The sequence below is a fragment of the Brachyistius frenatus genome, unplaced genomic scaffold, assembly GCF_029030835.1.
Source record: "Brachyistius frenatus isolate BFR_SWC_R1_liver_20210118 unplaced genomic scaffold, ASM2903083v1 Contig_17, whole genome shotgun sequence".
NCBI classification, from domain to species: Eukaryota; Metazoa; Chordata; class Actinopteri; family Embiotocidae; genus Brachyistius; species Brachyistius frenatus.
In genome coordinates this window covers 3,393,007-3,418,615 of record NW_027210616.1, presented here as the reverse complement: position 1 = coordinate 3,418,615, position 25,609 = coordinate 3,393,007, and the positions used below count along the sequence as shown (strand labels likewise).

Here is a 25,609-nt window from a genome sequence, read left to right as displayed (position 1 = left end):
ATTTAAGAAAACATTAAAAAAAAACTGGAAGAGGCAGATGAAGAGCGATTCACTTTGTTAGTGAAGAAACTGACACTGTTGTATGTGTTTCTTGGTTGTTTGTATATAATATATGTAGATATATACTATACTGTATATACTGTGCATTTTATATTTAATATTTAATTTTTTTTGACTGCTATTTTATTGCTTTTTATTATTCTATTATTATCTTATTGCTTCCTGTATGCTGCTGTAGCGAAAAAAAATGTCCCCTTGTGGATTAATAAAGTAACTACCTAACCTAACCTAAAAGAGCTAATTTTATGACGGACAGCTGTAAGATGGAACAACAATGAAATGCACAGTTTTTTATGTTAAATGGGGCTCACTATTAAATTGCTTCTAATATAGATATAAAAGTATATCAAAGTCTTTGTAAGAAATTAATTCAAATTTGGCTTAAACTTGTTTGTAAAATGATTAATACACATTTTTAATGTGGCATTTTTGGTAGTGTAGCACTTTGTTGATAATTCAGCTCTCGGCATTAAATATAAAATGAAATTGTTGACATGAAAATACTGAGCAAAATGAACAAAGATAAGAGTATTTGGGGGGTGAACTGTGTTTATTTATTTCTCTTGTCTATAAAGAATGATACAAGTAAGAGTAGGATTTATTCATCCCACAGCTGCATATTCATTCATCATTTTTCCCTGCTCAAATGACATAAAGATTAAGGATGAATTAAGCGCTACATATTCAGGAATTATAACATGTAAAAGGTCTACTCTCTTTACTAAAGGACATTTTCTTCAACAGATTTGCAGTACATGTTTAATTCTACAAAATAAAATGATGGTATTCATATGAATGTTACACAGTGATAGAGCTGTTGCAGTAATTCATAATAGAAATGGGTATGTACAGAGGAAATAAGAACATTGCATGCTGAGCTGTTCTTATTTGGTATTGAGTTCGTTTGTGGTTCTGTTCTCTTTCAGAGATGATTTTCCTTCGCTGGTTGTCTCATCCTTCCGTGGACTCAATTGTTATGTCTGCCCTGTGTGTGAAATGGACAGGCAACATCACACCAAGGTAATTTATGGAATGGATGTTATCAAATTTTGTATACAGCCACGAATAAAATGGGTAACGTGCAATTGTGATTTTTGTCTGGGGAGTGGAGCAGGATGGGTCAAATTTAATATTACACACAACTGCAACAGGGTTAAAGGGTGAAAGAGTGCACTCATTCAAGGGCCATTACATCTCTGCTTCTTTCCGAAGACCTTATAACCTTAATTATCCAACTGCTTGTTTTACAAATGAAAGTCATTGAATTAGAATATATATATTTTTTTTTATGAACTTGATCGAATGTTTTTAGCATTGAGATGTTATAGAAAGCACGGTAACCCTTGAAGAAATGAACACTGTCAAATTTACTGAATCTAAGTTGACCTCACCTGAACTAAATGGGCATTTATTCCAGTGTACTGTGGTTAAAAAAAAACACAATTGCACATGAGAAAAATATTGGCATCATGTCACAAACATCACAGCCACAAGTGAATACATATTTTCCACTACTACTATTTACACTATTTTATCTGTTACTTATACTTACACTTCTGCTCAGGCCACAGCAATGACATGAAATAATTGGACAAAAGGGGAGGGCATGACATGAAAGATGATCAGATCAGTTACAGAAAATTTTACTGCTATCTTGCTTGTTTAAGTGAATTGTCTTCGGAAGTATTTGAATGTCAATTATATGCAAAACATTACACTAACCGGCAGGTTTTGGGGACATCAGAATCAGAGGAAGCTCCAAAGTGACATCACTGAAAAATAAAAGATTTATTATATAAATTGTATTCAATAGTATTTTTTTTAATTTTTCGCACATGACAAACAAATGATGGAAATGCAATATTTACCTTCCTGTCAGGCCACCCAGCAGGCTTTGGTAATGGGGAAACAATAAAAGGAACCATTAGTCTGCAGAGTTAGTCACAAAATATAAAGGTAATTTATATTTTCTATTCAGTTCAGTCTTACCCTCCACTGGACACAGATAGAGTGACCTTCAATTTGTAAGAGACCAGGATTCCTTGCATCTCCTTTTCACCTTGACTCCTGTGAGGAGACAGGAATAGTTTACTTTTCAGAGGATTTGGTGTAAGACTCCATAAGTGGATGACACAATGTATAGCTGCATCACTGCCACTCAATAAGATGAAACCCTGTCTTGGTCTCACTGTAAGCCCTTTGGTGAGAGACCATGAATGCCTTACAGTGTTGTGGATGCTAGGTGGGTGTCCTCATCTTTTAGCCGTCCGTCCACAGCAAGACCTCGCTTCTCTTTGTTGTTGGACAGCAGGGGGATTATCTGGAAGGACTTCTCAAATGTAGTGTTGGCGTTCACTGTCTCTCTGTGTGCAGTAGTGAGATACAGAAATGATAAAAAATGAGTTTCACTTCACGATCTTAATCCATGCTTAAAATTTAAAATGAAATGGAGCATTATTAAAGCTTTTTTCCTCATTTGTAGCTGGGTAAAGATACCATGATATTTGCATTACCTGATTTTTAAATTGGCAGAAAATGCACTTTTTAAATTAATGAAATGGAATCTTGTTTATAAGCCTTATTTCATGCAATTAAAGCCTTACGCAAACTCCTCTGAGCAGACATCCTTGGTGTAAGTGTCAGATGAGTAGAGGGCCACATTTGTCACCTGCTCAACTAAAAAAAAAAAAAAAAAAGTTAATGACACACAAGTAGCAGCGAAAATGTGTGACTCTTGAATATCTTTATCTGTTTTAACCCTTTTCTTCCATCTTACCTGAGACTTTGATTTTCTTTACAGTCTTGGTTGTTTCATTGTTGATGTTTACTTTGACAGTGATTGGATCTCCATGGTAATAAATCTAAAAATAAGAATAATTTATTGTGAATAATTTAGCAACAGTATATAATATTATTAAAAGCCAAGAATGCAGTTTGTAAACTTCCAAGTACCTCTTTTTCAAGAGAGCCCTCCAAGTGGACTGGTTTGTCAGTCATCATGAACTGCTTGGAGATATCAGCTTTGGCTCCAGCCTTGTTGCTGGATGGTGCAAACTGTATTTTACGAATCATCAGACGGCAAGTGTCCCTAAGACCAGAAAGAAGACATGGATAATTAGTGCATCTCCTTGATTCTTTATATATTAAGGGTGCAAAATAAGACTACAAGGACTGGACTGACTGTACGTTTTCACTTTGGGCAGACGTACTTCTTTTCAATTTCATCTGCACTGTCTGGTTTGTCGGCGACATATGCTTTAATCTCAAAGTCCACACCACAAGCCTGTAACAGAACACACATTTAGCTTAACGTAGAAGAGTGAAAGAAAGGGTATGATCAAATGGACTGCAACTGTACCTTGCCAGCATCATTTGGGCCAGGCTGGAGGGCGACTGAGCATGGGAGATTTGTTGGCATCTGAAACAATAAATTCATGATCATTAAACTTAGAAATTGAAAGTATAGGGGGAATTATGATCCGTGGGTGATGAAAATAACATTGGACTGAGTAAGAACAGGACTAATTTGATGTTTTGTAAAGAGTGAGATTGTGCTTCCTCACCTGGAAGAAAAAGGGACATCCTTGCTCTCCAACTTTCGTCAGCAGGGCTTCCTGCATTGGTGATTTACTTAAGTTTGCATCTGAGGGTGGATACACCTGAACACGCTGTATCCAGATGTCTCTCCTGAAGGACAGCCCAATGACATCCAAGTCCTCACTTCCATAGCGGAAGGCACAAGCGAGGTAGACATATACTACAATGGAAAAGGATATGGATGCATATTAGTCTGTGTTGGTTAAATTCAGGGCTCATAACTTGAATCACTGACAGTGTATAAAAAGTACCTTGTTTGCCGTTCAGACCAGAAGGGTCCACTTTAACAACTCCATCTGCAAAGAGGACAAGAATCAATCCACAGCCTAATATATACACATGTAAATGTATATTTACATAAAGGTTATTAGGCTGCAGTTGTGTCACGCACCAACTATTTCCACTGAATCCACATTGTCCACAAAGTCTCTCTTTCCCAAGTACAGGGAAATCTGAGAAACACAGAGGACAGCAAAGAGGAAAACAATTAGTCCTCCACCGAGTTTACAAGAGTTTGGAAGCTATTTCTGGGAGCTGGAAGAGCAACATACAAATTGCACTCCTCCCTTTGCCCGAGGGTTGCCCTGTAATGACTATATTGTAGAGGCCACTTACATTTCCATTCCCGCTGGTCTTCTTAAATACCCTGAGAAAGGAGAAAAAATAAACCAGAGTACGATTTCGTATTTTAAACTTACTAAACATTTTTGAATGCGTCCAAATGTGCCTTTCCCCGTAATGTCATTGTTTCTCCTTAATTTCATAGCAAGCATTTATTTTTTAATCTATTTCCAAAGTTGTCCTATGTCATTATTTTTGTACATCTACAATCAACCATGATTGTCATTTCTAATTACAGGATCTCCCCCTCCTCTACTCTCCTCCCACCACCTCGCCCCTCTACTGTGAGGCTGGATTAGTGCTGAGAATGGAAAAGAACCTGCGGGTACAAGTGTCTAATCTGGACATTAGTGGGACCTGGTAAATCCATATATGTTAATCAGCAACACTGTATAATATTTTGAAATATCCTGTTTTGCTCAATATTGGCTCAGCCAAGCTATTTCATGTCCAGTATTAGTCATTAATAACTGATCTTATCTGACAACAAGACAAACAGCAATGATCTATTCTTGTAAAACTCAGAAGCGAGTAGATCCATTGCATGTTAAATATGTATTCTTGCATGAATTTTGTATCAATATAGAAAAACGTCCCAGAGATGGCTCCCCTGTGAGTGCAATTCCTTTGCTCTGTACATATACCAAACACAAACAAGTAATTCTGGCTGGTTTTTGCCTCTTTTGGGTGTTTGCCAAATAATCTTGTTAAAGCTTTTCTTTTTGTCTTGTAAATCTTTCCTCCAAGAGCCACACAATCCATCTTAATAAGATTTTATCCATTTCCTGGATAAATTATATACATATGTATAAAATAATTACAGGTTTTGGGGGAACATAGACCAGGGGTGTCAAGCATACGGCCCGCGGGGGTCCAGCTCAGCCCGCCGGATGACTTTGCTAAGTGTGAAAATTACAGAAAGACATAAATTGCATTTCTATGAGAATATGGAGGTTTATGAGTACAAACGTTTTGTTATTTTTGTTTTAATCGATCCAGTAATTGCTTCAAAAACAGCGTAAATGCGACGTCTGCTCCGGAGAAAGAAGCGCTCGGTGCCACAGGCAGCCGCGTTGGCTGCTCGCTTTGTGAGGCGTTTGACGTCAAACGCCTCACAAAGCGAGGGAATCTGCAGAGGAGAGCCGGGGCAGATAACAGTGGGCTGATGTCTGAGTTTTTGGTCTTTATGTTTCTAGTTTATTGTAGAAAGACCTTAAAACAGGGTTTATCATCCAAAAACCTTCACCAATGATTTAAACAAAGAGAAATATTGTCTTTATGTATGCGTTATTATGCTATGATTTTACTGGTCTGGCCCACTTGAGATCAAAGTGGGCAGTATGTGGCCCCTTAACTAAAATGAGTTTGACACCCCTGACATAGACACTACGTTCTTCTGCCAAGGTGTCAGATTGTTACTTTTACTTTTGTTAATTATCACTTTTATCCCTGAACGAGCTACTCTTGTTTCCATCAAATGAACAAAGAAACAACAATTTATTGAAAGACGACGTCAGAGTAGTATTTTTAAATGTACTGTTGCAAGATCATATCATCCCATATCATTAGCATTAGGTATTTTTACAAATAAGGGAACTTTTTTTTTTTATTTTGGGACAGCAGAAACTGTTACTGTTACACAGTGTTTTAAGTAGGTGTGTTTAATTTTTCTTTTATGGTATTATATCGCCTCACCTAGCAAGAACAATTGATTTTAACATCTCTGATCTAAACCAGCTACTATGTCAGCATTGTTGCTGAAGTTTGTGGAAAAGCTAAAATACTCACTTTGACATGTTGATGGAAAAGTTATAGATCCAGTCTGCAAATGAAAAAAGATTAAATGACTGCGTTATCAAAACATGCAAAAGGTGACTAACAAAATCGATGACTATTAGGTGCACTGGTTAGTTGGAAATAAAAAAAATTGTGGCAGTCCAATCCAAAAGATTTATAGTCAGTGACTCATGACTGAATAACATCCTGGTATTAAGAGTATCTTTCTGATTTTACAATTTAAGGAAAATAATCACGAAAATACTCCTCAAATTTGGCATAATCTTAAATTTGTCCTTCTTGTTAGTAATGATAAATGATAACAAAAGTGTTTTATATTCCTATAAAGTAAAAACCGGGACACATCTTAATTTGTTTCCAATGCTGTGGGTCAATAAGAGAAGCAGCTTACTTACTGTGCTCTCAGTTCTGTCAATGAGTCCTTCTCCGCTGTCCTCTCTAATCTGTCACTGTTGATGGTGTGCGTGTGCCAATCACCGTTTCCCGCTTGCTTTTATACCTTGACCTCCCAACCTTTGAGCCCTCCCTTCAGCTTACCCAGCCCGAAGGAGGGCCTATTTCAGAGAAAATCTGATTAATTCATTATATCACTACTTTTTTGGTCCACAGCACGGGTAAAAATAATGTTACATATGTGACTTTGTTGTCAAACTATGTTGGCCACTTTGTACAATATCTGACTTTGATCAAAAAATGACAGTTAATGTGTACATAAATAATATTGTGCACTTTTCACATACATGCCTCCTTATTTTTTTTATAGTACAGGAACACAAATATAATCATGAATAGCAGCAGTCAAGAAATGCATGTGTAATTTCACCTATTTAAACTGAATATCCTGACTGATCAAAACACTGGGTATAGTTTTCTATATTACTAAAAATACTACCACTACAAATTATTATCAATATCAATAGTAATGTTAAAAATGTCCCCCAAATGCCTAATTTAAATATAGCATCAAGAAAAATTGCAACCTGTCCACTGATATTAGATTTTTATAAGTCTTAGACTATAATAACCTGCTTAAAATACTGATTTTAGTGGTTCAACTATTCTTTTGTAAAGTATTTGTATGACATCCTGCTTCAGAGTTTTAAAATTACAACCTTGCTAAAGTTACAGTTAGGATCGTCTTGAACTGTGTGAATGTTCAAGGACTTCCTTTCTTATAGCTTAGACTGGACTAGAGAGGTATTAGTTGGATTGTAGTTGTTTTGGTAGCCAGGACAGCAGATGTCTCCTCTATCAAGCCTTCTACAATCTGTTCTCATGGAAGGTTTTACAGGAAGCTAAGTGGCCTGCTGCTGCTGTGCGAGCAACAAGGCTTTACAATAAGCATCAATCTGATTCGAAAATCATTCTGCAGTTGGTTCCACTGTTAATGGTCTTGAACAAGGTTGGTTTAGTAATTTAATCAGAGTATGTATTTTATCGTCCTATTGGGGATATAAAAGCGGAAGTGAATTAGTGGTCATTTATTGTGTATTTGAGAGAAATATATAACTTAATTTCCACCCATTCCAGATTAATTGGCTATATAAAGTGTGGTATATTTGATTTGATGAGTTGGTATAGATTCAACTATATCAGACACATAGACCTCAATGTGTGTCTCTGAAGCTGAACTCCTTCATTAGGGAGGGAGCCGCAGGTTCGACTTGGCTTTCACGTCCGTCTGAGCACCACATTTATTGGCAGTGACCTCTGAAGGATCCATCTTGTGAATTGGCATGCACTGGGGTTTGCATTGGATCTTCACACTTCCTTTACCACGAGTAATTGAGTGATCAGCGAGGTAGCTGGATGATTGGTTTTATGGCTGGATTGTCACACCCTGGCAGTCATGGATAACAAATGAGATTTGTAGATGTCTGTGTTGGCCTCCCTTCACCTATCATTTGGGGACGATGTTTGAGATCTCTTTAAAGCTGCCTACATTGGACAGCACTGCTGTGAATCACACTGCTGGATCATCAGTTAGGAGTTACAACTCTTTAATAGGTTAAAGCTCTCCCAATCATTCCCCATTAGTGTTCTACATCAAACATCTAGCTTCACTGTTAAGTGCATGTCTCTATTGTTAATGTCAGTGCAACAAAATCCTGAACAGCTAAGGAGTTGTGTAAAACAGGCCAGAGACTGCTCCATTATACAATAAGTCATTGTAAGAAGTTGAAGCAAACAATTACTTCTGGAAGAATGGAGGTGTGTGGGAACAGTGACGTCTTTATGTGGAACATGGGGATTTTATGTAACACGTGATAATTGTCGATGCCAATAGATCTCTCCACTCCTCTTACCACACTTTTCACAAGAAATTTTAAAAGAAACAATTGCTGTCTTAAAAGCCCTTTAAAACCTGCAGTGCAGAACTTTTACAAACATGAACATCTGTTACATTCAACAACACTTCCCAAACCAGATCCCAGACTGCTGGTTAAGCCTATCAATGCCTGGTAAATTTTGTGTTTTACAGAATCTGGTATCCGGTTTCACTTTCCCACACTGGTCAGAGAAATGCATATTGGGCATGCTCTGTGGGCAAAGCATGTGCATGAGACACTTCAGGTTTAGCCCTATGCGAAGTCTAATGTGGATGAAATAATTCAAGCATGCAGCTTTAGACTTTTCAAATGTTTTCGGGCTGAATTGATCAAATTCTGATTGTGAATCATTTCGTGGAGGTGATAATGTTCAAAACAATTTATCCACAATTTTACAACCACAACAACAGCGACAGAGGAGGCTATCGTGGAACCCATGATGTACGCACTTGTCCACAGGGTTTTAATTACTCTAACTAGCAGACGGATAAACAACAATCCCGCATTGCTGGTATAACTAGAAATATCTGTATGGCAAATGTGTAAATGTTGTTTGTGTACGGGTTTGTAATGTTTCTGAGATTTTAGTCGTATCTTGTCTTAAATAGGTAATGTTAAAGGCTTAGAAATAGAGATACATTATCTAATAATTGGTGACTTTTCCTGTATTTTTGTATCCCATTTAATACTGTCTGGGATAAATTCACTTTAAAAAAAACCTTGATTAATCTTGAGCTGACCTTTTCATGATGAACTGTCTCTCTTAAGTTTTCTTCTTCCAGTTTTGGCTTTGCGAGGCTACATACTGTCACATAAGCCCCTTACAGTTAAGCTGGTGCCATTTTTGGCAAAGAGTTTATAAAGACAGTCAACATTGTCCCTCGAATAGACTACTGACTTGTCCCAGTGCATTACTCCACAATGGTATTACCACTTCTTAACGCCATGGTCTTCAGTGTGTTGTGAATTTGGGACACCATTACTGCAGACGCAGAGGCAATTAGTACAACCTCTAACTAATGGTGAGCAGTGCCGAGGGCTGTCAGCGAAACCTTCAACAAAGATTTGTAGGTGTACAGTAGTTTAGACAACATTACTGCTTTAAGATATTCATGCACTTGAAACATGCACTATGACCTCAGCCTTAATGTCAAGCAGGTACAGACACTAGCCGTCTCTCGCTTATGTTCTGCAGCTCCCATGTTACCTTAAACCAGATGTATTTTTAGTAGCTGCTACTCACTAACTCAACTGAACTCATGCTGAAATTTTAAATGGTTGTTACTTCCATCAGTGGGAAAGGTAGCTGTTATTAAGACAGGTCATCCACAACCTGAGCCCTTACTTACCAATGATTTCTAATTCAGGTTTACTTTGAAGAGTGTATTGTTATTCTAAAAAACACAATCTGACAACTTTAATTAACTGTTCTTGATGTTTTATAGTAAATATATTTTTTGTAAAGCCAGTTTATCCTCTAATCGAGCTGCTTTTGGTAACACTGAATTTGTTAAATTCTTTACGAAATGGATTTGTATTTCTCTTTAGGATATTCTGGATTTTGTCTCTTATATAAAGTCGAGACCTGCCTTACTGCCTGGCCTTGATTTTATAATAGAGTAATGGATTTCCATGATTAGCAGAGCCACAGCTCTTAAAGCATCCCTGGCATCCAGATATGGGGCTTTGACTCAAGTTAAATGAAATGATGTTAATTAAATTCAAAAGCTGATCTCACCGTCAGTGTGGAAAATAAAAGCGAGCGGGCGATTCTTGGAGTACACCTTGTCCAAGCTATTGCTTGCATAAGCACAGCCTTTGATAGAGCTGGATTGAGTAACAGACACTACAGGAACCAAATCAACATCACACAACTTTTGTTTCTGAGAATGATGACTGTGATAAATGGACAGCTATCTGGGAACCAGGGGATTATTCTCATAATGACGGTGAAATTCTGTGATTTTTATAAGTATATCCGGCTATCATCAGAGATGTGTCTTCATCACAGTTTATATTCTGATGAAGAGCTTGTCAAATATATTTTTCAGCTTCTCTCACGAGATGTCAGTGAATCCATCTCCAGTCGCTTTTTCAAAACCTATAGTTAAAAACACAGGACATTTTATGTTTGTGTGTTCTTCAGGGTTCATAAATCCTCATGTTGCCGGTATAAAATTATCTTCCAAGTCTTCTGCTACACTAGTGTCGTGGCTCTGATGGCTGGTTGGTATACCACTTTAGTTCAGACTAAAATCTCAGCAGTAGCTGGATTGCTTGCCTTTTAAATTTTTATACAGATGTTCATGGTCCCAAGACACTGAATCCCTCTGAAATTGGTGATCTCACAGTTTTTCTCTGGCATCACCATGAGGTTGACATTTTGGTCATTTGTAACTTTTGTCACCCCCTGCTGCCAGTGAGTGTAATTACAAAAACACTGCCGATATATGCTTAAGTAAAAGGCTCTACCATAGCCAGCCCGCTCCCACTGTTGTGGCTTTAAAACGGTGAATAAACTGTATATGAAATGTTTTACTTTAGGAATGTGATCAAATCGGTATGACAACACTTGGATAGTCTAGAAGGGCCTCATGATGGCATTTATTATATATATATATATATTTTAAAAAAATAAATAAATAAAAATCCCCATTCAAGTAAGCATAGAGCCAAAGGGAAAGTTAGCCGCTTCAGCTGGCTGAAATTACTGATGCACATGCTGCGCCCATATAATATGACCTCTTTGCATTCAGCAGACAGAGAGATTTATCTGGCTAATGGGTTTAATCAGGATTTTAAATTTTTTTTTTTATTTCTCTTTATTAATCCCCGAGGGGAAATTTCTTCGCTACAGCAGGGGGGGCTCTCAGGGGGGAGCTGCTGCAACAGGCTGCCACTAGCCGGCGCCAGGTAACCTGACCTGAGGTGCATGTTTTTTTTGGATTGTGTAAACTCATTTACATGTAAAAGCATTAACTAATAATTCAGCATGTTTTCAGTGTCATTGTGGGCATGTTAGTATGTCAATGTTGGCATTAAGCTCAAAGTACTGCCGGACAGCTTCAGTGGCATGATTTAAATGTCTTTCAATTATGTGCTGTAGCAATACTAAGAAGAATTGATTACAGATTGAGGGTTAAGGAGATGCATCATCAGATTGGGATGGAGTTGCGTCAATTTGTTTTATGGGGTCTGCGGTTGGTGGTCGGCACATTTCTGCTGAGTAGTGAGAGGCAGAACAGTAAATGTGGGACCAAACAGCTTCCCACAGAGTTCTACGCTCCAGCTAATGGAGTGGGAGGGATGTAGGAGGGCTGACTAATGGATGATGTTCTAGGAGGGCAAAATAAGAAATTTAGGAATGATCATAACCATATGGAGACTGTGTTTTGCTGAGAGGGAAGGAGTGAGCATAAGAGTAAGAACAGTAAAGGGAGGGTGACAGAGAGAAAAAGGTTGGGACGGGAGAAAGAAAGGGTGAAAGTAAAAGCCAGCAGAGGAAATGTCTTAGGATGTGTAAAAAAAAATAAGTAAGAAAGGATTAACCAAACAGGTCACCTGTGAGTGGAAAACTCTGTCTTCTGTTTGGAATTTAAGGAAAGACACTGTGCAGGGGCAGAGAGAAAATAGGAAGAAGAAAATAGACAGGAGGAGGGAGAGAGAGAGAGAGAGAGAGAGAGAGAGAGAGAAAAAAGGAAGTAGTCTGCTGTTTCACACACGGGTGGTGAAGTTGAGCCCCTCACAAGAATTCTCCTGGCTATGTCCGCCATCTGGAATGTCGAGTCACTTCCTCTGCTCTGTCTGCCCTGCTCTCTAACGGGGTTGTCCTCTGCCTCTCCGCTCCCTCCCTCTGCTCTGACAGCATTCTGAAGAACCGCTGGAGACCACGCCAGGGGCTGACGGGGACGCTTCTGACAAGACACCCACGCCAGCACACAAAACATCCAGCATGAAAGTAAGACCCCCGGAGTAGCCTACATCCAACCAGACATACTCTAAATGGAATCTGGGCTCGGAAGAAGCAAAGACAACTCTAGTCATCAGCTGAACTTTTTGGAGGGTGTTGCTTTTCCCTTATATGGCAACAGAGCTGGGAAATCATTTGAATTAGTCTGGTTTCTGTTGCATGCCTGTCTGGTTTTAGTGCTGACTGAGTTCCATCTGGTATGTTTCTGTCTCTGCCCTGTGCGTGCATGAGTGTGTGGGCGCCCTGTGTGCAGCTCGAGTTTGTTTTGCCTTTCTTGGTTCTTCTTTCCCTGTTGTTTGCATGTGGGGCTTTTGTTTTGGGACCAGAGGAGGACTTGTGTTTGTGGTTAAGCTAGAGGCACCTTCATTGCCTCAGGGGTGGCTGCTTCATTCAGACTCTGCACCTCTCGTTCACTATTTTTTCCCTCTACCACCTCCGCCCTCCCTCCCTGGCACTGCTGTGAGGGTCTGTGTTTGTTGGAGCAACACACCCACCTGGATGCAACAGCTTGCAACCAAAAACTGAAACCGAGTCTCTCTCTACACAAGGATATTACCACAAAAGTGGACTGCATCTTCTGCTGAAGAGCAGGTCGTTATTGGAGTGGACTAACCTCACAATCAGCTGGATGTTTCTTCTTTCTTCCTTCAATGCAACAGGATGTGTGACCCAGAAGGAACTCACAGGGATCCAGGAAGTGCTAGCTGATAGGGCTGCCTGTTTGACACTTGGCTAATGAAGAAAAGGATCATGGAGAAGTTTTAAACACCAACACTCTCTGTTGCTGATGACTTGATTGACAGACCTCCGGCGGGATGCCAATTTAGCAAATCTAAGTAAACTTTCATTAAAACTTGTGTTAGTTCACGTTCATCACCTCATGTGGATTATTTTTATGAACATATCGCTCAGTATTGATTGCCATGGCTACGGCAGCATGGTATCATCATGACATCAGCCGTGTGCACGCAGAGGACTTGTTGGCACGGGCAGGGAGGGATGGCAGCTACCTAGTGAGAGACAGTGAATCTGTGCCAGGAGCCTATGCACTGTGCCTGCTGTGAGTACACACACATCACATGCACACACACACACACACACATTCACCTACTTAGAGGATGGGCAGCTGTCTTAGCTTTCACAATCAACCACATTTGCCTATGAAATGTAATTTTTTTTGTCGAGCTATTATGATATTGTAGACAGTATATTCTGCATGAGTACTTATGGGGATTTGTAAATGTGAATCTCTTGTTTGCAATAATTGTAAATCTTTGGTAGCAAAGAAAAAGTTTAGAAAATGTGACCCTCTGCCCTCACATTAAGTCACTTTTGCGAAGTTGTTGAATATTACTCGATATGTCTAATTATTAGTGTTTCACTCCTTTGAAAATATCAAGTGAATTTTTCAGTCATTCATTGAAGTAGTAAATACTGCGCTTTCTGAGAAGAAACATAAACCACTTCTGTATGTACAGCCTACCTAACTACCTACTTTTGTGAAACATTTAGATTTTGACATTTGGTTGACTGTTCATAAATTAATTTCAACAGAATGTCCCCATTTGATAATTGACTCAGCAGCTTCTCTCACCCTGTCTTATCCATCACTTTCACAATCATCTGCCAGCAGGCAGCAAAGGTGCTACTATAGCTGAAAGTGGCGCGCACAGCATGGCCCCACTTCACATATCCATTCTCTCCAGATTAGTCAGTGTTCTGTCCAAATAAAGTCCATCTCAGCCTATCAGACCTTAACTTATGACTCCCTGTTTCCCCACTTACCCCTCTTTCTTCCCTGGGGCCTCTGAAAGTGGGCGGGAGCTCCAGCAACCGCACTACGCTGACTGCTCATCAGCCCAAGCCAGAAACATTCCTGAAAGCTGAGCCTGGCCCCTCCAAGTGCTCCTTCTTTCTCTTCATTCTTTTTACAGTATCTCATTCCTTATTTCATTAACTTTCTCTACAGCTTTGATTTGTATTTAGTCATCCTTCTATCATGGATCCACTTTGTTCATGCTGATCGATTAAAAGGATCATTCATCTTTATGTGTTGCCTGAAACAAATTCCTCTGAGGTGACTGATGTTGATGATGATCTAAGTGTCGTTTACGCATGTATAACTAAAACAAGACGCACCATTAATGATCTGTAAAACAACTGGTGCCTTGTGAAGAAAGTTACAGCGGCTGGAACTCCAGCTAAAGGACCATGAAACTTTATGGCCCCTATTTAAACAATAAATTCAAATATATTTTTCCCTCTGATTGTTTGCATTGTAAAAATGTCCAATGCCAATAAAGGCTCTTATTTTTGTTTTCTAAAGGTTTCAACGTCATGTCCACACCTATCGTATTCTTCCTGATACAGATGGTCTTCTAGCAGTTCAGGTGAGCCTTCTTCACGACACGACACTGAATGCTCTGCCTGGAAAAGGAAAACCAGTGTAAAGAACAACACAATAGATGCATGAAACTTTGGCACAAACTGTACACACAAGGAGAAAACGGACAGTCAGAGGGAGTCAGAAGTATGAAAGAATGTTTTGTTACTGCTTTCTGTAAGGAAAACAGGAACATGTTTGTGTTTTCTCTCTGCACAGAGTATATTACAACTGCAGTGACTTTGTTGTTTGAATGGCATCTCTGCCATGTGGCTGCATGCTTGCTGCATGAGCTCAGCAGCACAGAGGAAAAATTGTTTTTATGTCCCAGAGATTCCTACTCAACCCACACACTGGGTCATTGACCAATGGGTGTGCTTATTTTGTTATGTGTATATATGGGGCTGTTTGTATTAAACATCATGAGTGTGTTGGATGTGGCAGAGTCTGAGCCGGAGATGGTATACGTCTGTTTTTGATACTTTGAGCACCTGGACCATGTAGTCAGCAGATGACCTAGTTACTATACCATAAAAAACACACAACAGAAAAGATTGCAACCACAAAAGTACACATGTACACATTCAGTAGGTGAAAAAAAGTGAGAGAAATAAACGTTTTCGGTGCCTAAACCACAAATCATCTCAGACTTTTTTTTTTTTTAACTGTGTCTGCATACTAAAGTCCAATAACTCGTTTAATAACGATTGTCTGGCAGTCGTTTTTAAGCCTTTGACTTGGAAAAATCCTCTGCTGTCCAATGAAGACCTTAAACTCTGTTGCTATTTCAGTTGTTTTTCCACTGCCATCAGTATAAACCTCCAGTACGTATTTTCCCTTTCTGGATCTGCTCCACTTACTCAGTAGTTGCATGCTTGCCTTTTTGTTTTTCCAAGAGGGCCATGGAGATATTTTGGGGCCAATTTTGTCTTTCACTGTCTCTTATTCATTTTCATTTCTTTTTAATTGCTTTTCAAGAGATCCTTGTGGTAGAAAAAAATACTATTTGAAGAGTTCCTGGCAGAGCAGACCAGGTAGCTCAAGCCAAAAATCGGTTTCTTTCACCGCGAAATGAAAACAAAAATCTTCTAAAAAGAGGGCACAGGAAAAGAGCTCGCTCAGTATTGTGGTCTAATGTGCACCATGTTGATTTTGTGAATGGTAGCACTATGAGTGCGTATACCAGCACCTTCATTTCATCTTCAGTTTTGCCTGTACTGCTTTTAGTTCCACTGAAGTGTAGCCGTGCATGGTTTTGTGGAAAGTTTGAGAGGAAGCTTGTCTTCTACTTAAATGTGTGAACATATGCATGTATAAAACTTCCTTGCCAAAAGACATTTGTTTTTGTGGGGCCTTTTTAGATGAACTGGGAATGTTAGGGTGCAGTGAAACATAACAGAAAAGAGCTCCTAGACCTAGGAAGTAGCTGTCAGTGCTGTCACCTCTCCTTTGGGCCACAGAGCACAGCTTTCTGAATCCCTCTGGGACGCCCTATGTGACTTTTTCTGTCATGCAAATACATATACTTCTGCTTTGTTCTACCAAGCAAGATTTCAGAGGGGGGGGTCCTGTGTGAAACATCCACTAACAAGCAGATAAAGTATATACGTTAAAACTGGTCAGTTATATTATTTGAAGTCCGATATAGGACAATTTATAGGCATTAATTAAAAGGTCTAATGTTTTATAGTTATTATCACCTTTGTTTCATAAAAGGTTTAAGATGGAAGAGGATTATAAGGATAATATAAGGAAGTAGCAGTAGTTTTTATTTCAGTCTTTGTAGAGTTGAATAAGTTGTTAGTACTATAGACCTCTATATCGTGTGTGAACACACACATAACCTTTTAGCTATGTATTTGTTATTACTGCTGCCTGTACTTGAAGCACCCTCTTTCAAAAGTGAAATATTTTTTACACCGCTTTTTACAGTGTTTGTCTCTTACGATCTACATTACATTTATTAACTGTTTCTGTGGCCTTACCCGTTTATTATGAACATGCATAAACATTCATATGTGGAGGTCATACAATGAATGTGCTGCTGTCATGCATGTGTGTTTCACAGACAACACAGGGGGTGCAGGTGAATTGTTTCCGGACGCTGGAGGACTTGGTGTTGGGGTACCAGCATCCCCACAAAGGCCTGGTCACTCCTCTGCTCTACGCTGTTCCCCGTGATACAGACACAGGAGATGAGAGCTCAGGTGGGCCAACAGCTGTTACCACCAAAATGTTAAATAGGTTTTGTTCCTACAATTAAATATACAATGACGATGATGTATTACTATACATTCGTGACCCAGATGCCTGCCTTCCTAACCTTTTAGATCTCCTTAACATATTCGGTACATATTCAGGATACAAACAAAATATGCAAAAAACTAAAATATTTCCATTCAGCTACAAATTGTATAGATTCCAGATTCAGGAATTGGAAAAGCCAAGTTATTACTGCTTTCTAATTAAGAACCTAATTATATAATACAATTAATAGTACGGGCATACACTGGTTGCTCCAAATCAGTAGTCTCAAAACTTTACCAGGGAATTACAAAGGACAGGGGAACTACCACAACCTATATTAAGGAGAGATGGGAGAAAAAAATTAGAAGATAAAATACCCAGTCAGCAATGGGAGAACATGTGTGAAACCGTTTTTTCTATATCTTGATGCTGTGACATCGCAATGTATTGGCGTGAATTTGGTTGGAAGAATCTTGTTTGTTTCTTTGTTACTCCTAAAATGAAAACATATTTAACTACAACAAACCATACATGCTGGAGAAATTGTGGGGATGGAAGTGCAAACCACTACCGTATTTTTTTTGCACCTGCCCCATGATACAAATATTTTGGGAAAACATTTGGAGAATTATGCAGCATATTCTTGGGCAGCAGATCTTGTTAACATGTAAGTCACTTTATTTGGGCAATCTACCTGAAGGAATAACAGGAAATGACAGATACCTCCTGAAAATATTAACTGTTGCAGCAAAAAAAAAGCAATTACTTGTAAATGGTTACAAACCGACCCACCTTCAGTAGAAAACTGGGCTGAAATCATCAAAGAAATTCATGATATGGAAAGGCTGACTCTTCCTCTGAGATTAAGAAAAGACACATACTTAGCAAGATGGACAAAATGGATCAAATATTTATCAAAATAAGGAAATCGACTGGTGACTTGACCTCCCTAACCTCATGCATGTTTTTTCTTTTTTGATGTTGTTTTGTTTTTTCGTGTCTCTTAAAATGTCAATTACTCTCCTCATGCAGGATGCTATACCATTTGTGTATATTTAGATTCAAGTTTAAATAATGCTGTGTACAGACTGCTTTGTATATATTCCTTAATATCTGTTTGTTGGACTAAAATTATGGTTGACATAAGTGTCTGGCAACCCTGTTGATGTGTCGCACTGTTGTTTTGATGTGGTTTTCTTTTAGTTGCATGGCTTATTCTTTTTTTCTCATAAAGAAAACAATACAAATAAAAAGTGGAAAAAAAATAATATACAATGAATTTTAAATTTAATGAATGCTCTAAGATCTTTGTCTTAGAGCTGCAATATTCATTCCTTATTTTTGGTGTTCGCACAGATGATGAGAAGCCACCTCCTGTTCCAGCCTCTGTCAACACAGCCCCTCTTACAGGACCCCCAGCAAAACCAGCTCCTCATACCCCATTCCTGGATAAACTGCAAGAGCTGAACACATCCAGGTATTATTGTTCAGCAATTTTTTTTTTAAAGTAATTAGTTGTTCTCTCCATAGTTCCTATCAGCATGCAATCAGCAATTGAGGTCTGCATTTTTGTATAATAGTAATGGATAAACTCATACGTGTGATTGCTGGTCAGCTTGGGACTTTTTATTGAACTGAATTGTGAATTGATTTATAGTGTCACATTAATATTCACTGCAAATTATTTTTTACTGACATGCAACTACAATCAAGCACAGCAACTGCTTCTGAAGCACTGTTCCCACTTTTGACTTTTTTGTCCTGTTAATGAACAACACTGATTTTCAGTCATATCTGCAGTGTGCTGAACTACTGCTCTTCATCTGCTCTGTTTCTCACAAGTTTTAAAGAGTTTTTTTGCTCGCGAATCAAATTTAAACTCACAACAGAAATAGCTTTTATTCATATCCCATATTATGGTATGAATTCTGCCTGTTTTGTTCATTAACAGTACTGCAGGTGAGGTGATTGGCCTGCTCAATGACTACCTCTTCAGTGAGCTGCCTCTCGACATTGAGAATGTGCATAAAGGAGCAACAACACTATGTCACCTCAAGCGGACTCTGAGTGCTGCCTGCCAAGGCCTGAACAGGTTAGCAGCATTCTGCACTTTATTTTAATGATGAACTTCAAGTGACCAGTAGTTGCAGTTTCTAAAGTATGGACTGTAAATGTTATGAACTACTGCTGAACATCTTCATTGTTCACTACCTGCAGTATATAGCATATGTTAGGTGATTTGGGCTATGGTTTTAATTTGTCTATTGATTTATGATGATTAAACAAAAATTGTCCATGGATCGGTTCTGCAGTGAGATTGATCTGACTCTCTCAAGTCTGGAAACCCTGGCCAAGGTCTTCGACCATCCAAGCTGCTCTTTAACACCCACCAAGGCACAGGTACTATATACAAACTGTGACATATACTTTTACTTGAACAACAATGAGCTGTAGTATTTCTAAAATGGTTACCCAGAACTTTATGGAATAAAACTTTTGTATAAACTCATTTACAGAAACTCATTGTGCATTCTGTCTTCTGTTTTGGGAACAAGGGTCCAGAGATGGAGATAGACAGCCTGTTGTGTAAGATTTCAGCTCTGGTCAGCCTACTTTCTTCGTTGGAGAAAAAGGTTTGTTTATGTTAAGTAAAACTGCTGCTGAGCAGCTGAGAAACTCAAACACTAGAAAAATTACACAAGATATATAATGATGGCTTCTCTTGGTAATGCTTGTATGGTCAGTACATGGGCCATAAAGAAACAACTGCTGTTGTCAAGATTTAAGCCAATAACTGAACTCCAGAAAGCTCTATTAGCCAGAAACATGTTTTCATATCTACAACAGCACTGCTTCTACATTTCTATTATTACATATCTTTACCTGTATCACCAAAGGTAAACAGTAGTTAGTTATTGAGTGCTGATGAGGTTTTCATAATTAAAATGAAAAACGCAAATCTTGTTTGTGATAGAGAATACTAGTTGGAGTGTAACGCTGCATTATTCTCTGCTATAAAGGTATTAAAAGCGTTACAAGATGCAGTGACCAATCACAACCTGGCAGTGCAACCTAGCCCGCCCCATCCTGAACCGACACCAACCAGTGTAACACCTGTGAAGAACAATGTCAGACAGCTGCCAGTCCACTCTTTCCAGGTAAATCAGTGTGAAAAAGGCACTTTATCATACAACCCAAAATATTGTCAAATTGTCCATTATTGGGTTACATTTGAAAACACAAAGCGAGAAAAATCATGTGATCTCTGACTCTGTAAATGTTTGTGCAGGTGAAGATGGTGAGGTATGGCAGACAAACTGTGTCTGTGGATGTGGACACAGGAGTGCTGCTTTTTGACAGGAAGGCTGGTTCATTTGGTATAGAGAGGGTCTCGCTTGACAGAAGTAAGAACATATTTACATTGTCTTACTTGAAAACATATTTTATAATTATATACTGTATTTAATATCTATAATTGCCTTTTGGCATGGTCCCTGTCTCTCAGTCCTACAGATTGTCAAGTTTCAGAGCAGTCCAGCCAAGGTACGAATGGTGGTTGACAGTCACCATAACACACCGCGGGAGATGACGTTTGAGAGTGCACGGGTAAGGCAAGATGATGAGGTTTCATTATTTCCTGTATTTCCTGTTTCCCTTAACGTAATTCACTGTCATGTCTTTCAGAAATGTGACTCCTTCTGCCAACTGCTCCAGCTGATGAAATCCAGGCACTCTCAGCGGAGTGAACCTGACGTGCTCTCTGTGTTTGTTGGCACCTGGAATATGGGTAACCATTAATGTGATGACAGTATTTTTCACTGTCAGGCAACAGAAAACACATTGATGCTCAGCGTTAGAGTAGGGGGGAGTATTTTGATTTTACTAATATACTGTGTTGTTTTGTGTCTGCAGGTGGCTCCCCTCCTCCTCGAAGCCTGCAGTCGTGGGTGACCTGCTGTGGTTTGGGACACACACCTGATGATTCAACCGCCTTTCTTCCACATGATATCTACGCTTTGGGGACTCAGGAAAACCCTCAGGGGGAAAGAGAGTGGACCGAGCACATCAAAGCAACACTTCGCAGCTACACTCATATTGACTTCAAACAGGTAATTCTCATTTTACCAACTTTTTTTCAACTTAATTTAGTGATCCTCATGCCTAAATGTGGAGTATTATCCATTAATCTAACATTTTCAATAGAAAAAAGATTCCCTCATTTACATGCCAAGAATAGATAAAGGGCTTCTCTGCTAAAACAGCTGCAACAATCAATTATTAGAATAATTAAAGGTTTGCTGATAGGATAAATTGTACTGTCTGAGGAAATGTATTTCAAAATCAGTAATTTTGCATTTGTATCAAACAGCACTTGTTTTGCACACTGATTACTAAATAACTGTTTTACGAACATTTTTTATTGTTCTTATTGATGTATTACTTTTTGTTTTATACACCATAAATATACAAACTAAAAACTTGCAAAAACTATTAACATACATAACATGTATGTTAACCAACATGTGTGTTGTCATAAGAATTCCTGTAACCATCAACTCTTATGATTTTTAAAAATATGAGTTTTCAAAACAAATCTCACCTCCCAAATGCGCCTCACTGAAATGTAACTTAGTTCTCGAAACAGAGTTGCACCTCTACAATACAAAGATTACCTTTTCATGGTCTAATATTATGTAATCTAATGTGACTGTTCTTTATTGTAACATAAAATACAAAACTTCTACAGTAATGCCTCTGGTCTGACAGAAAACAAAACATTAGGCTTATATTTTGGAACAATTTATAATATATGTGTAATTTTTTTTAGACGAGTTAGGTGAATATCTACTGAATATGTTTTGGCTCAGGGAAAATAAAGAGGAGAATGATATGCAGTAAAGTTTGTTCGGCTGAGAATCAATCAGGGACTCACTGTGGTCAGCATTTGCATTCGTGGTATACACCCACATTTATGTAAAGCTGTCCTACAAATGGCCGTATGTCAAGTATGAGGAAACTCATATTTTTCAGTTGGTTGGAAAAATTTCCAGCAGGATCATGTTTTTACAAAGATGTGATCTGGATGCGTTTTAGTCTGACTTTAAGAACCATTCAAAATCTGCTGAGAAAACTGTAATTGTGTGTTGACTTGTTGGAAGCTGTTGTAATTAATTGTAATGTGGAACAATGTCCTGTAGGTGGCAGTGCAGTCCCTCTGGAATATGAGGCTGGCTGTGTTTGTAAAGTCGGAACATGAGAGTCGCATCAGCCATGTGAGCACAGCCAGTGTGAAGACTGGCTTGGGGAACACACTGGGTAGGCTGCCCTGCCTGGTTACACCATCCCAAATATACATGGAGCAAATATTGAAAATGTACAATATCACGGAAGACAGTAAAATTAATCATGTTTGATTAGCAAGAACAAAGTATGTTTTTTTCAACCTGGAGGTTTAAGGTTGACTATTTCTGTTGTTTCAGGAAACAAGGGAGCTGTCGGGATCTCCTTCCTCTTCAATGGAACATCATTTGGGTTTGTTAACTGCCACCTGACCTCTGGAAGTGAGAAAGTCCTGAGGTACATTTTGTGTTTAAGTACAAGAAATATATGAGTGCTCCTGTGTCATTTCTATGTCGTATATGAAAAGTTATTTCTGTCTTGCAACGTATCAAATGTCCAGGAGGAACCAGAACTTTGTGGACATCCTCAGGCTGCTTTCTCTGGGTGACAAACAGCTCGGTGCCTTTGACATCAGCCTGCGCTTCACCCATCTCTTCTGGTGTGGAGACCTCAACTACAGGCTTGACCTGGACGTGCAGGTCAGACTGACTCTTTTCATTTCTGTGTGATGCATTTTTCTCTTTTTGACTTAATAGTATGTGTGGAGAGTTAATTGGGAAATCCCAGACATTGATGTCACTGCTTCTTTCTGGACCTCACTAACTCCAGGACATCCTGAAACATGTCTCTAAGAGGGAGTTTGAAGAGCTGATGTGTGCAGACCAGCTGACCCGAGAGAGACACAAGAGGAAGGCCTTTCTCAATTTCAGTGGGTTTCAGTTGTTCTATATTGGAGGCTCTAGATACTACATGTGGCAGTTATTATATAAGCACTAAAATACTATTTTCTAATCATGAATGAAATGCTAAATACCAACAGTACTTTTTTCTTTTTACTGGGCTCTACATTTGCGTGTCTTACTCTGCTTTTTTCCTCTGTTCATCATGGTCAAGAGGAAGACAAGATTGCATTTCCACCCACCTATCGGTATGAACGGGGCTCTAGAGACTGCTACCTATGGCAAAAGTACAAGACCTCAGGGGTGAGACATTTCTTGTAATGCAAAAGCACGTCAGAAAAACAGAATAATATATAAAAAAACAAAATCTGTCAGCCAAAAGACAGACATTGTATACCTACAATAAAAACAATATCTACATTCAAGTGGCTTGTAGAATAACTTTACCTACATTGAGGTTTTTATCCACACTGGTTACATGGCTCTACGGATGTCAAGGTTTAACAAGGTGACTCTGAAATCTAATATCCTTTACATACATTTTTGTTTGTTTATTTTCTAAGTAACATTTTTCTGGTCTGTAGCTGTCATACTTTAAGCCTGTAGGTTTATTGTCTTTGTGACTGTTCACTATAATACATGCAGTTCAACTGAGTACACCTACAAAGAAACGACCTTAGAAGCATTCTAATTATACACAACTTAAGATTTATTTGTAACTTAATCCTATTTAAGGGGTCTGTTGGGATAGGTGACTGTGACAGCACCTGCTCTGACCACTAAAAATAGTAGGGGAAGAATTAACCTCCTGTCTAAAACAGGAATGTCTGGCATAACAGGAATGAAGGCACCCTCCACTGCACGCACTGTTTATATATGTGGTCATTTCACTTGTAGACCTGACAAACATGCAATTTATTGCAGATTATATTTTAGCTAATTTTGTCTCTGTAGGTGCGAGTCAACGTTCCATCATGGTGTGATAGGATTCTGTGGAAGTCCTACCCAGAGATGCACATCATCTGCACTGCATATGGTAAGATATGGAGACTAGAAAATAAAATTTCATAAAGCTTTAACCGGAAAAGGAAATTATTCAATAAAGCATACGCATAATGTGTAAAAGTGAAGACTGAGCAGTGGTTAGGGCTTGACAAAGATAAAGGATTTCAGTCGAATGCATAGCACTGTAAAATGAGAGCAACTCTGAGAGCAGATAACTATCAAACCATGCATCCATTTCTGTGGTCCTCAAAGAAACAGAGTCATTTCCTCTGTCAGCCTGAAATGCTGTTTCTATCTAACCCCAGCAAAACATAGCAATCACTGTGTTGTAGCACATGTGTTGTAACATTTTTATGTTTTGTAAATGACCTTTTGCTGACAGCTCTTGTCCCTGTTGTTGCATAATTTTAGCTACAGTGTTGTTTTTGCAATTATAATAATGAAGCAATATAATTGTTGGTCTCTTACCAGGTTGTACAGATGACATCTTCACAAGTGATCACTCACCTGTTTTTGCCACCTTCCAAGTGGGAGTGACATCACAGTCCAGCTCCAAAACAGGTGCTGTCATTGTTGTGGCACTTTGGACACAAACAGATGGAATATGATTGGATCCTATCATTAAGTGAGCATTATTGTCCCTTCAATTTAAAACAGATTCAAATTCCAGCGTGGAGAGGGCCTGGATTGAGCTGGAAGGCATTGAGGCCATCGTGAAAACAGCGAGCAAAGCAAAGTTCTTTATTGAATTTCACTCCTCGTGCCTCGAAGGTATGGTGACATGTCATAAAGACATTTTTAGAAAGTATTCTGCACCACCGAAGAGGAAATTAATTCATGTGTTTCTTGGCAGACACACGACGCTCCAGCGAGAATGACTCACAGAGCTGTGATGTTCCCAGGTTCCTCAAACTGGCCTGGTCCTTCAAACAACTGCCAAAGGTCAGAGGCTCAAGCCCATTTGGAAATGACTGAACATACTGTTTGTTATTGAAGTCTTTTTGTTAACTTGCGGTTTCTTTATATTTTTTTCGTAGCTACTTCCAATTATGTCTGACATGGAGTATCTTCGGGAACAACACCTGCTGTTGTCTGTGAAGTCATGTGATGGGTTTGAGTCATACGGTTGGTCTCAGGGAAAATGTATTTTCTCTAATTAAATATTACATTTAGAATTTCCCTCCATTTTGATAATGCTGCTTATGAGTGCCCTTAAAGAAAATGCAATGTAGTTGTTTATTGAATTTTCCCTATTAATATCTGTCAGTACAGATAACTCCATTATGTTTCTTTTGTAAGATTGGCAGATTTCAGTTTTACTTTTCTGCAGCATAGAGCAATGTACAAAACAGTATTCAATTTATGGAGCTCATAATGCTGAAATTTTAAATTTGAAAAACTAATTTAGGGTATTATGTGCTTTTGAATAGTTTTATTGAGAAAGTTTAATGAGAAAGTTATTGCGAAAGTTTTTTCAACTTTTCAACTCTTTTTACAGAAAGAACAACATATTAAAGAAAATAAGCAAAGATCACTGTATTTTGATCAATTGTGGTAAATGTAATTGTAAGTTGCCTAC

General features: G+C 38.6%; 2 protein-coding genes across 5 annotated transcripts in view; one reads left to right on the top strand and one right to left on the bottom strand.

Annotated features, from left to right (window-relative positions):
• The window catches only part of inppl1b (inositol polyphosphate phosphatase-like 1b), a 31,954-nt gene that overhangs the window by 1,139 nt on the left and 5,206 nt on the right, over positions 1-25,609 (top strand). Inside the window, exons 2-26 of one of the 4 annotated variants that reach the window (XM_069694336.1) lie at positions 987-1,080; positions 4,517-4,638; positions 8,558-8,589; positions 12,271-13,435; positions 14,702-14,765; positions 16,827-16,965; positions 18,362-18,482; positions 18,957-19,097; positions 19,318-19,405; positions 19,561-19,638; positions 20,026-20,163; positions 20,295-20,409; positions 20,511-20,611; positions 20,690-20,792; positions 20,918-21,114; positions 22,204-22,321; positions 22,486-22,582; positions 22,686-22,824; positions 22,955-23,054; positions 23,240-23,328; positions 23,980-24,061; positions 24,502-24,591; positions 24,688-24,801; positions 24,884-24,972; positions 25,068-25,155. In XM_069694336.1, the coding sequence (XP_069550437.1) occupies positions 13,299-13,435; positions 14,702-14,765; positions 16,827-16,965; positions 18,362-18,482; positions 18,957-19,097; positions 19,318-19,405; positions 19,561-19,638; positions 20,026-20,163; positions 20,295-20,409; positions 20,511-20,611; positions 20,690-20,792; positions 20,918-21,114; positions 22,204-22,321; positions 22,486-22,582; positions 22,686-22,824; positions 22,955-23,054; positions 23,240-23,328; positions 23,980-24,061; positions 24,502-24,591; positions 24,688-24,801; positions 24,884-24,972; positions 25,068-25,155 (2,428 nt within the window). In that variant the 5' untranslated portion in view covers positions 987-1,080; positions 4,517-4,638; positions 8,558-8,589; positions 12,271-13,298. Of the gene's footprint in view, positions 1-986; positions 1,081-4,516; positions 4,639-8,557; positions 8,590-11,265; positions 11,319-12,270; positions 13,436-14,701; positions 14,766-16,826; positions 16,966-18,361; positions 18,483-18,956; positions 19,098-19,317; positions 19,406-19,560; positions 19,639-20,025; positions 20,164-20,294; positions 20,410-20,510; positions 20,612-20,689; positions 20,793-20,917; positions 21,115-22,203; positions 22,322-22,485; positions 22,583-22,685; positions 22,825-22,954; positions 23,055-23,239; positions 23,329-23,979; positions 24,062-24,501; positions 24,592-24,687; positions 24,802-24,883; positions 24,973-25,067; positions 25,156-25,609 lie in introns of those variants that run through there. The other 3 variants (XM_069694335.1, XM_069694337.1, XM_069694338.1) reach the window with 3 other exon arrangements.
• Positions 1,778-12,352, bottom strand: arr3b (arrestin 3b, retinal (X-arrestin)). The gene is made up of 13 exons (XM_069694600.1): positions 12,152-12,352; positions 4,049-4,109; positions 3,909-3,953; positions 3,624-3,817; positions 3,419-3,478; positions 3,270-3,343; positions 3,013-3,148; positions 2,837-2,921; positions 2,664-2,736; positions 2,286-2,423; positions 2,050-2,127; positions 1,929-1,952; positions 1,778-1,832 (listed from the first exon to the last, which is right to left on the bottom strand). Exons 1-13 carry the CDS (start codon positions 12,350-12,352, stop codon positions 1,778-1,780), a joined length of 1,224 nt encoding a protein of 407 aa, XP_069550701.1.

Excerpts from the sequence above, each read along its gene's own strand:
- arr3b (XM_069694600.1), bottom strand. The coding sequence starts at position 12,352 with ATGTTTTGTGTGCTGGCGTGGGTGTCTTGTCAGAAGCGTCCCCGTCAG. Across the intron at positions 4,110-12,151 it reads ACATAGCCAGGAGAATTCTT|ATTTCCCTGTACTTGGGAAA; the intron begins GTGAGGGGCTCA and ends TGTGTTTCTCAG. Across the intron at positions 3,479-3,623 it reads GATGTCCCTTTTTCTTCCAG|ATGCCAACAAATCTCCCATG; the intron begins GTGAGGAAGCAC and ends TTATTGTTTCAG.